Genomic DNA, 12,995 nt, shown 5'->3' with positions numbered 1-12,995 from the left:
GGAATCTCTTAGCTTCTCTGGGAAACATGATGTCGTTCGGAGTATTAAAGAACAACCCTGCTTTCGATTTTTCTCACGTTTCTTACTTTTCATTTTAGGTTGTCTGTCTGGTCTCCCACAAACGAAAAAAATGTCTATGTCCTATGAAGAGAGGCGGAAGCAAGCCACGGCCATCGTCCTGCTGGGGGTGATCGGGGCAGAATTTGGAGCTGAAATCGAACCTCCCAAGCTTCTCACTCGGCCCCGTAGTTCCAGCCAAATTCCCGAGGGGTTTGGTCTGACGAGCGGCGGATCAAATTATTCCTTGGCGAGGCATACATGTGAGTAACCCAGGACACTGTTTTCCCTTGCTCTGGTGGTTGTGGCAGGGCGGCGGGCAGCAAGGGGCGTCGTTTACATTTCAGTACAAACAGGTTCATTTAAAACATCCTTTGACCAGAAAAGCTGGAGTAGAAATTTCGAACATACAACAAGCCGCACCGCAAAAAGAGGTTGCCAAGAAATCGGTGCCGATAGAGCGAGCGGAACGGAGCGGCGGAGCTGGTGACTGGGCGTGGGATTTGCGGTGGTGAGCTGGAGGGAGGCGCTTTGTGGCATCAGCCAGCTCTTCTGCTGAAACTCTGACACCCTTTATTCTCCTCCAGTTAAACCCAAGTGTTTGCATTTCAGACTGCATTTATGTAATTTGTTCTTGAGGTTTCTTTTTAATCCTGAAAACGTTCCTCGGGCTAGTAGAGAGAGGGAGGAGACTGTCAGCTCATCCTGCCTCTTCCATTGACTAATCTTCCCTGCCATGGTAGGTCTTGCTCTTCGTGGGGTCGATCCCCCCGTAACTGAGCACTGGCAGGTTTGCGTACGTCGCACCCGCACGTTCTGGGACGTGGATCAGTGGGCTATAGAAGAACAGGTGCGTAGGGGGAAGCGTGCGAGACGTCTGACGTAAAAATCGGAGGAATTAAGTTAATAGAAAACGGTGGCGTTCAAGGTGTGCTGTATGAAGTGTTACATTCGGGTCCTGCATCAAAAGGACATCAGCGTGGATGTAATCGTCCTTAGTATGGGCAGTAAACGTGATCTTATCTAAGGCAGTTACTTATCTATGCTTTGAATATTTGATGTTAATGTTCCAAAATCTAATAGAAGCAAATGCTGCAGCGCCCTGGGTCCATACAATTATTTTGGCCAGGTTCCTGAGTATGCTGGTATTTGTTGGTTTTACCTGGAGTCTGGCAAAAGTCCCCTTTGTCGTCTCTGTAAGATCTCTCTGATGCGCTACAGACTCGCTGCCGTATTGCTTGAAAAAACATCCACTATCTGGTTAGCTGTGAAATAATTCCCCGGCAGTGGATTTCTCCTCCTGCACTAGCTCAGTCTTCACCTGGTGCCCAAGTGCCTTTGAGGAAAAGTGGGAAAAAAAAAAAAACCAAATAATTGAAAACCAGCTTATTGTCTCAGCTCAAAGCTATTACGGGGGAGGACTGGTAGTAATGATGAAAGAGGGGGCCTGTCCTTCCCTCTGGAGCCTTGGCTACGTGAGCTGTACACGCTTGCTTCCCGAGCGCGCCGCTCAGCGCGTCAGACCGGAGCGCGGTTCGGAAGGGTGCCCGTTGTCTCGCAGGGCAGCGTGCCGCCCGTTTAGCACAAGAAGTCTTGAAGGCCTCGTCTGCCGCAACATGGCAGCGGATGTGCCTTTTATTGGTTTAATTTCTTACGTTTCTGCCTGCCTGTACTGGAGAGTGGGCTCACTTCCAGAGTCTGTATCGGGCTACAAAGCCTTATGGTCCAAAAAGGTACAAAATGTAATCTGTTTTTTTTCCCTAGTCATTTTTTATCCCAACTCATTTTCCTATAAAACATGCAGATAATGAGTTTCATAATGATGACAAATTTTATATTTTTGTTTTAATTAAGTGCAGGGAAAGTGCTGCTTTTTAGTTACACCGTAATATAATACCAGAACAATAATCGGTAAGCGTAGCTGTATCCCTGTGCTAATAGACTAAACATATCATAGACCGTTCCCTTCTGAGGCCTGTCGGCACAGGACGGTTGGCACCTGTGCCGGTAAATTCCCTCAGCCTCTAGAGAGGGTGGTGGTGTGCGCCTGCCCCGGGGGCTGGTCCATCGCCCCGCAGCCCTGAGCCGTGCCCAGGAGTTGTGCGGGAGGTGTCAGCCGGCCCACAGCGGCACCGAGCCGGCCGCCGTTCCAGCGACACCGTAGATCACACTCAGCAGCTCAGGAGCGTCGCGGGGCGCTGCGTAACTCACTGGGGTGGGCACAGCCTCCCATCTTCCACGCAACAGGTGGCTGAAATTCACCTCCTGTGAAGCGCGGCGCTTCTGCCACTGACGTTTTGAAAGGCAAAGGAAGGGCGGGTTGAGGGAGCGCGCACACAGAAGAACGCGCCGTCCCGGTTGCGGCAGCGCGGCGGCGCGGGGTTGGCTGTGCAGCACGTCACAAAGCAAGCCGCGTTTCTCAGAAACCTAGGGAAGGGCCTGTCGGCCTTCTTCAGCTGAGATCTTCCTATAAGTCATTTGTAGGTGCGCTCCTTTAGTGAACAGGACAATTCTGTCTGCCCTTTGCAAACTGAAATAGAGTCTGGCAGTTCTCCGCTTCCCCTTCTCTTAGAGTTTCTTGCACATATACAGAACTCTGCTTTAAATATTTGGGGTTTGTTTTTTGGTTTTGTTGTTGGTACTTTTTGGGTTTGTGTTTTGGGGGTTTTGTTGAGGTTGTTTTTTTTTTTTAACTGGGGTTATTGTCTTTATTTTCCTGCGTGTTCTGCATTATTGCCCAGTTTAAGTTTCGAAGCTATTTGTCTCTTCAAACAGTATCAGGAAATGAAAGGACGGAGAAGCCTTTCCCATGTCTCTGGATCAGCCAGCACAAGGGATCTTAAGCCTGACAAAAGAGGTTCTTCCCTGTTTCTCTATTACAGTGCAAGGCTGAGTCGGGCTTCTTATCCTTCCAGGCTAACGTTTGGGCAGAGTGGAAATAAGCTTTGCTTGCCTTTCAGAGCTTCCTAGAAGAGGATGCTGACATCCGTATGAGGCTCAGCAGTGCAGCGTGCTCTGTGTCGTTTGGAAGCTGTCGGTGGTGCAGAGATCAGCTTTGTCTTCCCCAGCCTTCCAGCAGCACGCTGCACGAGCAAAGTTGCCTTCATTTAAGCTTCGCTTCCAGAAGGCTGTCAGGCCTAAGGCTGACTCATCTTCCATAGAAAAGAAGTCAGACGGTTCCATCAACAGCACCTCTTTGCCGTTCCCACAGCTGTGTAGCTCTGATGCGGGCTGGGGGGTGCTGGTTTGTCAGAAGCATGGCTGAGACGCTTGGACCCGTCTTTGATCCCCACGAGTTCTTTCCTCCAGTATCTTTTTTCATCTGTTTGCGAGCTGGTTTTGTTAGCAGAGTTTTAAACTCCAGCTTTGAACCTATTAATCATAGTCTGAGAAATAACTGCGCGACTGACTGACTGATAGTTCGAAATTCACTCTTTAATGCAGATGAAGCTTGACATGCTGAAATGCTGAAAATTAGATCAAGGCTATAAAGTAATATCTGACATGGATGAAGAGCCAGAGGAAGATCAGAAATAAAGACTAGCTGGAGGAAAAAAATACAGGAGGTACTGGGTGGTACTTTTGGCTTATGATGGCATTAGCAGTACATTTGATCATCTTCATCACATTTTCCATACAGCCCTTACTACCCGAATTTGGTCAAAGTCAGCATTGCCATCTCGGTGGTGTGACCTGCCCTGAACCCGCGGTACGATGTCATATTTCCACAGGTGGGAGGTTTCTATTTGCTCAGGTATCTTGGTCAAGTAGAAGAAGTTGAATTGGAAAATCCGGTCATCATAACAACATTCATTTTGCCCGATCTGGGCGTGTTTGCAGGTGTGGATTTGTGCAGGAAGCCTGAGAGGGGAAGTCCAGGCTTTCCTCAGCGGCCGGAGTAATTACCTGAGGGAGGGAGTGAGAACACTAACGAGCTCTGGGGATAGGGATTTGCTGTAGTCAGAAACAGAGTCCTCCTTCCTGACAAGGGTTACAGGTTCCCTGACAGGAAATACAGTCATTTAAACGGCACTTCCCCCCCCCCCAATATGCTATTTTCACAGAACAAGAAAACTCACCTTAAGGGTTTTAGAAGTATTACACGTCTCTTGGATTTGTATTTGTTAGACTTGAAGTACCTTTAAGCTATCCTTTTTGAGGCGGGAAAATTGGGCAAGTCTTTGGAAACTCCCTTCCTCTCAATTCCGGTTAATTAGCGCAGAACCTTGGCCGTGTCCAAGCCCTGACGTGCCAGTACGTCCGACGGCAGGCATGGTACGCTGTTAGGGACAGCTTCGTTTGGAGCCCTTCCCACCGTATCCATCTGCGACGCATCTCGCCCACAGCGGGTTCTTGGATGGCTGTGAAGTAGGAGGGTGTCGGCGCGATGCCCCAGGCCGACGTTAGCTGTTGGAGCTCTGCTCTGGTCGTGGGTGAGCCTGGTCCCCAGCGCAGCTCGGGGGGGGATGGCACCCCAGCAAGGTGCCCGAGGCGGGACACCGTAAGCAGACTCGCCCAACGCGGAACTACCGCTTGCCAGGAAACGCTGTTCTCAGGTTGGTTTTTCCTTACACGATCGTCCTTGTTAAAAGGCTGTTCTCATCTTCGCTCTACGTATCCCAGCATGGTAGGGGTTGGAAGGGGCCTCTGGAGATGCATATGTAATGCTGCAGAAGGAAATCATTTGAAAACTGGACCGTTCTTCAGAAATCCAGTTCTCTGAGCAAGAAAAAGCAAAATTCTTCGTACGTGCTCAGATTTAACGTTTTTTCTTTTTGATACGTTTCCTATTCTGGCTTTCAGACACCGTAGTAAAATGCAAACAGTTATTTCTTTGTCTTCCAGTGACATGGAAAATATTTTTGGCCTTTCAAAACAGACAAAGAGTTGATAAGGTGTAGTCTGATCTTGCGGAAGCTGGCCGTAGGACATAAGTGATGGTGTGAACCAGCGGCACTTAGGTAAAGGAATCGCGGGTTTTCCTCCGCTTCACGTCGTTCAGTGGCTTGCGGGCGCTGCGGCGCGCAGAACCCGCCGAGCGAAGCCCGGTGCTGGGCGGCCGCCCTGGAGCCGCTCCCGCAACGCAGGCTCCTTCCCGCGCGCGCTGCCGGGGGCGCTGCGGTGGGGAGAGCTGGGAGCTGCGGCGGCTTTCTGCTGGCCGCCTGGGCGGCAGCGCCGCCGGACGCGCCTGGCGATGCCCCTCCCACCCTGCAGTCTGAGCTGCCGGACCTTTTCAGTCGTCAGGTTTTGTTACCGCATACCGAAACGGTATGCTGGGAGTTACCCAGAGTGACGAGAGGCATTGCAGGTGGCCTAAAGCGGCAATATTTTCTGTTTCAAAATGTTATCAAAATGAATTGCTTTTTCGTTTACACTCTTACTGCGTGCAGAGCTTTTGCCGTGTAAATCATGCACGTCGTGATGTACTGTATTTAAGACAATAATTGTGATAATGCCTTTTTGAGAGGGTGGAAATCTAGCTCTAGGAACCTCCAGAAGTCCACGCGGTGACCTTGCCTGACATCCTCCTGCATTAATCTCTGTTGACCTCACAAATAGTTCACGCGATATTTAATTGTAAAACGCCACCCAGAGAACTTCTCATTACGGACGCACCGCATCACACTTAAACTGCAGCTAATGCTGTGTTTATAAAGTTAATGGGCTAGTAAATCTGAATGACTGTTCTGTCCTGAGTATGAAAATCCTCGATTCTGTTGTTCCTGCAGTATATTTTTCTAAGCATCTGCCCTCAATGTAGTTATTAATGGTACGGGTTTTGCCCTTTACCTCAGTCAGTGTCGTACACGACAGCGTGTTCACGGCATTGAGTTACTTGTGGTGTTTTTGCGGGCTACGTGTACCTGCCTCCTTCGAAAGGGAGTCTGAGGGTTTCCACGCTACATAATCCGTGGCAGTCACTCCAGTTCTGCGGGTTTCTGGATTAAATGAGGTAGCCAGCGGTGAGGACCCTCACGCAGACTCATGAAACCATTTTTCGTTTTTGAATTACCGTGCCCAAATCCATAGCAGCTGCCCTCCTTGCCTGGTGGGCAGGAGGGGAAGCAAGTGAGATTTCTGGAGAGATGCGTATAACTCTGTGTCGGCATAACTGCGTAGGGTTGTACCGCCCGGTGTTAAGACGCTTTTTCCTTCGTAGAGCCATGTTTGTGAAACGTTACACCTTGGAGCAGTTGCCTTTAGACCGCTCAGCCATGTCTCTGGAAAACCTCAGCCAAAACAATTAAGCCGTTGGGTTAGGACAAAGAAAAGATCTATTTTTTCAAAGGAAACACGGTCTCGATACCGTCGGCAATTCAGCACGCCCACGTTTGGAGCGGGGGGTTGCCGTTAAGGAAGCAGCTTCTGCGTTAGGCGGGTGTCCAGCCTGTCCCTTTCTGCCTCGCCCAGGGAAACCTGCCGAAGCCGAGGGCAGCGCTGGCAAAGCCGGCGGGGTGAGCGGGGCTGGAAGGGGAGCAGGGTGGGGGAGGACAAGCAGCGTGCGATGAGGATCACAGGGCAGGTCTCTAGTTCTAGTACGGGACTGTTGCCGTGCGAAGTGAACAAGATATTGCACGTTTTGTTATTTTCCTCAGTTCTGGGTTTTTGCTTTTGTGTGTTATTTGCTGCCTGATACTCAGGCTTTGCTGCTCAGTGGTTATCTTCTAAAAGTCTCATGGCTGCAGCCTACGAACGCCTTTTCTAAGCCGTATATTTATTTTGGCAATATTTCTATTGCTACTAGAGTTGCGCTGTGCGCGTTAGAGCGGGCTTTACCTTCCAAGATGCGCTGTGGCTTCGCAATCCGTTTTTGCACGCGTGTAGGCACACCACAAGTAAGCAAAAAGCACTTGGGGTGTGAAGGTAGGTATTTCACGTGTTTTCTTAAATTGGGGTTTCCAGCGTTACAGATTTCTGTGTAGCATCCCAAATGTATTTAATCTGGAAACAGAATTTAACATGGGGTAAATTTGAGGCTGCTGGTAAGCACAGGATTTCTTTTTTTACTCCATCAGCTACCTTGTGACCTTTTATAATGTCTTTTGCTCCATTAGTTCTGTATTGTAAAAATATTTAAATCGCCACTCCAGGCGAGGAGGAGACCACCCCTGTGAGGAGGAGGGTATCCCCGCTAATTGTATGCACCTACTGCAGAGCCGATAGGCTGAGCCAGCAGCGGCAATTAATACAGCCGAGCGAGCGCTCGGGATCGTCGCTTACAGCGGCAATAAATCAGCTGAGCACCTGAACAGCAGCCTTTCAGAGGAAATTAGGCAAACCAGCTCGGTAACTTAATTTAAGCAAAAACAAAACCACAACAGCGTGATTAAAGCCAAGAACTGATTTTATTGTTCGCAGTGAGCCTGCTAGCCGAGCGTGCCGTTGCGTCGGCTGCATTTTCCTATCAGTTGTGCAGAAAGCTGCTCAGATTTGCATGGATCCTGGGGTTCGTGACACTATCCTCCTTATTTGGATCTGTACGTCTCAGCCAGCATGCTGTGAAATTCAGTGTACTAGTAAGTCTGAAGTGTGCTTTTTTTTTTTTTCCCTGAGTTGTGAGCTGGTGTGATTAGATCAGTGTCTCGAGCAGAATTTTGTCCCTGAAGGGGGGAGGAGGGGGGAAATGGAAAAATGGTGGTTTATGAAAATCTATATCTTAGCCTTAGAGACAATATTTAGAAAAAATAGTCAATCTGTATGGCAGAAAACAGTCAATCTTCATGGCAGATATTACGCCCTAATTTAAATCTGGGTTTTGGCTTTAGCAACAAAATCAAATCTTAAAAATTAAATTCACCTTTTTCCCCAAATCCTATACAAGGCGAGTGATTGGAATTACATATTTTTAATCAGAGATTTCAATCTTGCATATTTAACATCCTGGCTATTGTGATGGGTTGTATCACAGTGAACTAAAACATGTGTTCTTTGTGTCTGCGCTATGAGGAAGGCTCAGCACCAAACGAATCCGCGTCACTTATGCTTCCACGGGTCCGTACGCTCTGTAAGCGAAGGCTCAGCTTTGTGACTGATACCCCATCTGGGGGTAACAAAAATCCAAGATGCTTTGTTTTTTTCCTCCAAGGTCAGCTTTCCCGAGCCCTGCAGGCTGCCCGGGTGAGCCCCGTCTCGTTCCCAGGAGGGTGTCCAACCTGCCGAGGAGGGTCTTGGTGACGGCCAGCCGTAACCACGTTTGTGCCCGGGGATCTTCATCTGCTTTCTGTTTCCAGATGTTGGAGCCCAGGCTCTTGTATGAAATGCTGGACAAAATGCCGACGCTTCCACCTCAGAACACGTTTTTGTCTCACGCAAAAGAAACCAAAACAGCCGCTTTTTTGCAGGCTGCCTGTGGGGCGCGGCGCCGCGGGGCCCAGCGTGCTGCCGCACGCGAGCAGAGCAGAGCTTCGTCAGCCGGGGCGGGGAGAGGCTAAACCCAACGAGGGAGGCTTGGGAAGGTGCCTGAGGGAGAGCTGAGCCTGCGCCGGGCCGTGGGAGCCGCTCTGCCCACGCGAGCGGCGCTCAGCGCCGGGGCGCAGCGGCGAGGAGGCACAGCCTTGTTGTCTGAAGGACACTGAGGTTGTATGTTCAGAGGGTTCGAGCTCAGCTTTCAGCTCAGCTCCTCCACGCGTTGCGCCCTGTCGCACGCTGCCGTGTCGTGGTAACCCCCAGGCTCACCCCGTTGAGCGTGCGGAGGTGTAGTACAGAATATCCTGAAATAACCTGCTCTGTGACTGTGTCGGGTATGAATGGGGCTTTTTAAAACTTAAAGGGACAATATTATTCCCATTTTACAGATAAGGAACAGAAGATTTTTTTGTAGAAGTGTGTGAGGGTAACTTGGATATCTGTTTGAAGGCAGAATGTCACAGGAGATTCACACGTTACTCACTTCCTAAAAAACCAAATAGCGCATGGTTTTGCTGCTGGTCTGAGCATGCCATCCCCTGGTACCCTCTGACAGCACCGCTGGTGCCAGCAGAGTCGGAGAGTCTCATTTTCTGCAGTTCTTGTGAAAATGGGTGGTTGGGCAGGCGTAGGGATCGTGCTGGTGTCCGATGGAACGGTACAGAGAGCTCAGCCCCGGTGGCTTCTGGCGATCTGGACGCATGGCGTTTTAGGGTGAGAGGCAGTTAAAGCGGGATTCTCTCATTTTTTCCTCCAGACACGAGAGCTCCCTTCTGATGTCCCAGAACCTCCTCCCCGCTCCAGTCACGCCTCGCTGCAGCCCACCCCGCCCCCGAAACACGCCTTGCGCGACCGAGTGCCTCGTGTTGCAGGGGGTCCTGAGGGACCAGGCCCACGACGGTGCCGTTCCCGCTGCTCTTCACGGCCCCTCCCGGAGCCGGGGTGAGGTGTGGGAGAGCGTGACATTGCTGAAAACCTCACAGCATTTGTGAGGTGAATCATTCCCGATTTAAGCTCTTATGACTTCAGGCTTACAGCCGCGCGTTTTAATGTCCTGAGGGAAACGTAGCTACGGGAAGCAGCTGTAGCTCAAGGGGAGAATACCTGCCCAAGTAAGGGTAATACCAGGCTAGCGGGATGCACCGTGATTAATCTGCATGTTCCTAATTTCCACGTGTTCTTGGACCCCTTGGGACCAGGGTTTATGTAAAGACGGCAGTCCCGTGGCGAGGTCTGTCGGCGCTGCGCTCTGCCGGGGCTGCTCAGCGTGCCACCCCGCGGCAGCCGCAGGCGGCACCCGCTCCATCGGCCGGGCCCGCTCTCCGCCCCGTCTGCTGAAGGCTTTGTCTTCGTCAACAGCCCTTGCCTATGAGTATTGGAGTACTGAAAAGCAGTTTCTGTAATATCAATTTTTGCATTTAGGTGGGAAATTCAGAAAAATAGAGTTCCTCTTTTTTTATACCCCTATTTTGCTTGGGTTTTATTAAGAAGCTTATTGTCAGAGAAACAGAACCGGTGCCGCCAGCCCTCCGCGTAGCTGGAGGAAGGTATAGCTTCAGCTCCAGGGGCAGGTAACAAAGCGAACCGAAAGCAGGCATGCTTACCTGTTTGCTGTGCTAGATAAGACTTATCTTTTGCAGCTGTGGTTCATAATTGCAGTAGATGTTTTCTGACCGCAGAGCGTTGTGATCGGGCTTATTATCTGAGGCTCATCCTTTCCTTCCTCGTGGGGGCGGCGAAAAGGTCCTCCCTATTGGAATCTGATTACGATTTCCATTTTGCACAAATAACCGGCTGGGAGGCTGATGAAATGCGCTCGGTGCCGTTGATGGCACAACAAGCAATAACAGTCTTTAGTAAGACAGATCATGCACAAGGTCTAGATTATCGTTCCATGTTGGTTACACGTGTTCTAGCCGGGATAGCTGTGCTAAAGGGGAAAGAGGAATTCTTCCCCCCAAAAAAAAAAACTCAAAAAAATTGTAGTTTTATCTTGCTATGTTTTCTGTGGCTGATACCTGCTCTTAAATTCACGTTACCTTTAGAGATAGGGTTTGAGACAGCAGGTAAGTTGTATTTAAATGTTACAGAGGGTATAACCAACCAGCACACGGTAGTGTGAAGATGCGATTACATGATCTACATGCAAAGTTACCAACTTAAAATAGGTATTCTTCATATGTCAAACGGAAAACCAACCCTACGTATGCTTCTTGCTGTTCAGTGTCTGTATCTAAGAAAATAGTGCCCAAACATTGCCGATCAATAGTTTGCATGTTTAGAGAACACTTCAGAATAACTTTTTTATGAACTGCTGCTTCATAAGCTGTGACAAGTCAATAAATCAGCCTGCGCTTGCCTTTGTAATGAGTGTGATTAAGAGAAACTCAGAAACTAATTTAATTCATTGTACAAATTAACAATATCCCTTCATTAGGGTTGCAGATGCCGAGCCAAGCATCCTTACCTCAAAAGAATACGAGAGGGATCAGTTTTACCATCTTACAGATGTGTGTGATAAGAATAATTGCAGACCCAGGAAAACACCTGTGAGACATTAGACTTACTCCTTTTAGGAAGGAGAAATGTGGGGGGAAATATACAGGAATAATCGGTATAATATCGCTTTTGAGGGAACTAGCAGGGATTTGGTTTTACAGTGGATGGGTTGATTAATGCTCAGTAGTATAATTATTGGAAATTATTTCTCTTAACTGTTTTGGAGTTTCTCTTGACCTTTTGTTTTAGTTAATAGTCTTTTCTGGGAGCTCTTGCATTCATGGGGAAGAAGGTGGTTTTACTGAGAAACATGTGAAAATCGTAGCTGTCTTTTTGTTGCCCTTGTTCTTCAGGGAGGTGCCGGCTGCCTGTCAAAGCAGCAGGCGAGCAGGAGAGCTCTGGTCTCGAGCTACGCTCCCACTGCCGGAGCCACGCGAGCGTTAGGAACACAGGCACGTGGGGGTGCTGCCGGGGCTCCCCCTTGCTTCGCTGCCTCTTCCCCCAGGCTCACGGTGCTACCCCAGCACCAAGCACGTGGGACTGGCCGGGGGAGCTCTTTGCTTGAAGATGTAAGCAGGGTTAAGCAGGTATGGAGTGGCAAGGAGGAATGAAAACTGCGGTGAGTGGAGGCTCCGCTGAAGGGTTTAACCCTTAGTGCAGCCCAGCCTGCTGACAGGTACGGAGTTTTGGGCAGCTGCCCCATCTACTTGTCTACAGCAGGAGATTTTTTTAGCAGCTACTGTATCAGCGGCTCACGGTGATAAGGTTGGATGAGCGGTCTTTGATCTAATCCAAAATGGCACACCCTGTCTTCACGTGTATGTGAGTGCATGTGTGTGACCATCAGTTTTAAAGTGTTTTACATGTACTGTCTCAGTGTTATTTTCCGGCTTTTTGTCATATATGTGTTCTTTTCGTTCTCTCCAGCAGGGTTGCGTCATTGTGCAACTGGCTGTACTTAGCACGGTGTTTAAAAAAAATCTTGTTTAAATATATACATCCCTTATTAATTTCAAATTTCTCTAATTTTATGTTTCATAAGCATTTGCATTCATCTGTGTGAAATCTCATAGCGTGGGAGCACATCATCAACCGAAACGTGTATGACTTGAGTATCGTGTTGGGGATCGTCTCCGAGATGATGGTATGCAGCTGGTTGGAATAAATTGCTGTGGAGAACAGCAGTAAAAGTTACAGAATTGCGGAACAGCCCAGGTTGGAAGGGACCTCAAAAGATCATCTGGTCCAGCCTTCTGTGGGAAGGGGAGCCAGATGGGACCATCTAGCACCCTGTCCAGTCACATCTCAAAAACCTCCATGGCTCCACCACGTCCCTGGGGAGGTTGTTCCAGGGAATGATTCTTTCCATTGTAAAAAAAAAAACAACCTCTTTCTTATGTCAATATGAATGAAACCTTTCACAGTGCAACCTGTACCCGTTGCCCCTTGTCTTCTCCATGTGGCTCCTTGAGAAGAGAGAGCCTCCGTCCTCTTTGTAGCCACCCTTTAAGTACTGGAATGCTGTGATGAGGCCCCGCTGAGCCTTCTCTCCAGGGAGAAGAGACCCAGCTCCTTCAGCCGGTCCTTCAGCTAGTCCTTGTGACCCCTGCAGCGTCATGATGACAGCACGTTGTCTAGGAGTACAGTTTCAAACTAACACAGCTAGCTGCTGCCAGGGAAGCAACCCACCAGCACCAGCACAGGGCTGACGCTGTCGGAAGCTGCTTTGGAGATCTGTGTGTTGGAAAACGCGTGGCTGCTTGTGTGGTTGTCCTCCTGTTGCTGTAGTTACCGGTTTAGCATAAGAGATGTTCTTGCCGGCATCTTGGTTTCAAGCCGTGGCTTGAGCAGGTTGTAATTTGAAACGTGTAGCGATACCCAAAAAGAAAGGGCAAAAATGGCTCCCTGTGTCCTGGCCTTTGGAGAGCTTTGATTTCATCTTCAGAACTACTCAAGTACGTGCAAACATAGCCCCTTGCTCCGGTAATGCCCCGTCACGCAGGTTTTACTCTCTCCAAAGATAAATCTGGTTG

The 12,995-nt window shown here is 49.3% G+C and overlaps 1 protein-coding gene across 4 annotated transcripts in view; it reads left to right on the top strand.

Moving 5' to 3' along the window:
* The window catches only part of WDR7 (WD repeat domain 7), a 144,337-nt gene that overhangs the window by 75,398 nt on the left and 55,944 nt on the right, over positions 1-12,995 (top strand). For all 4 annotated transcript variants that reach the window (XR_010370684.1, XM_064438865.1, XM_064438866.1 and 1 more), the window contains one exon: positions 99-320. Coding sequence is in view for 3 of the 4 variants with exons in the window: in XM_064438865.1 (XP_064294935.1) it covers positions 99-320 (222 nt within the window). In the remaining variant the exon portion in view is untranslated. The remainder of the gene's footprint in view (positions 1-98; positions 321-12,995) is intronic.

The sequence above is a fragment of the Phalacrocorax carbo genome, chromosome Z (genome assembly GCF_963921805.1).
Source record: "Phalacrocorax carbo chromosome Z, bPhaCar2.1, whole genome shotgun sequence".
NCBI classification, from domain to species: domain Eukaryota; kingdom Metazoa; phylum Chordata; class Aves; order Suliformes; family Phalacrocoracidae; genus Phalacrocorax; species Phalacrocorax carbo.
The sequence above is the reverse complement of the archived record's forward strand: the minus strand, read 5'-3'. Positions and strand labels throughout refer to the sequence as shown.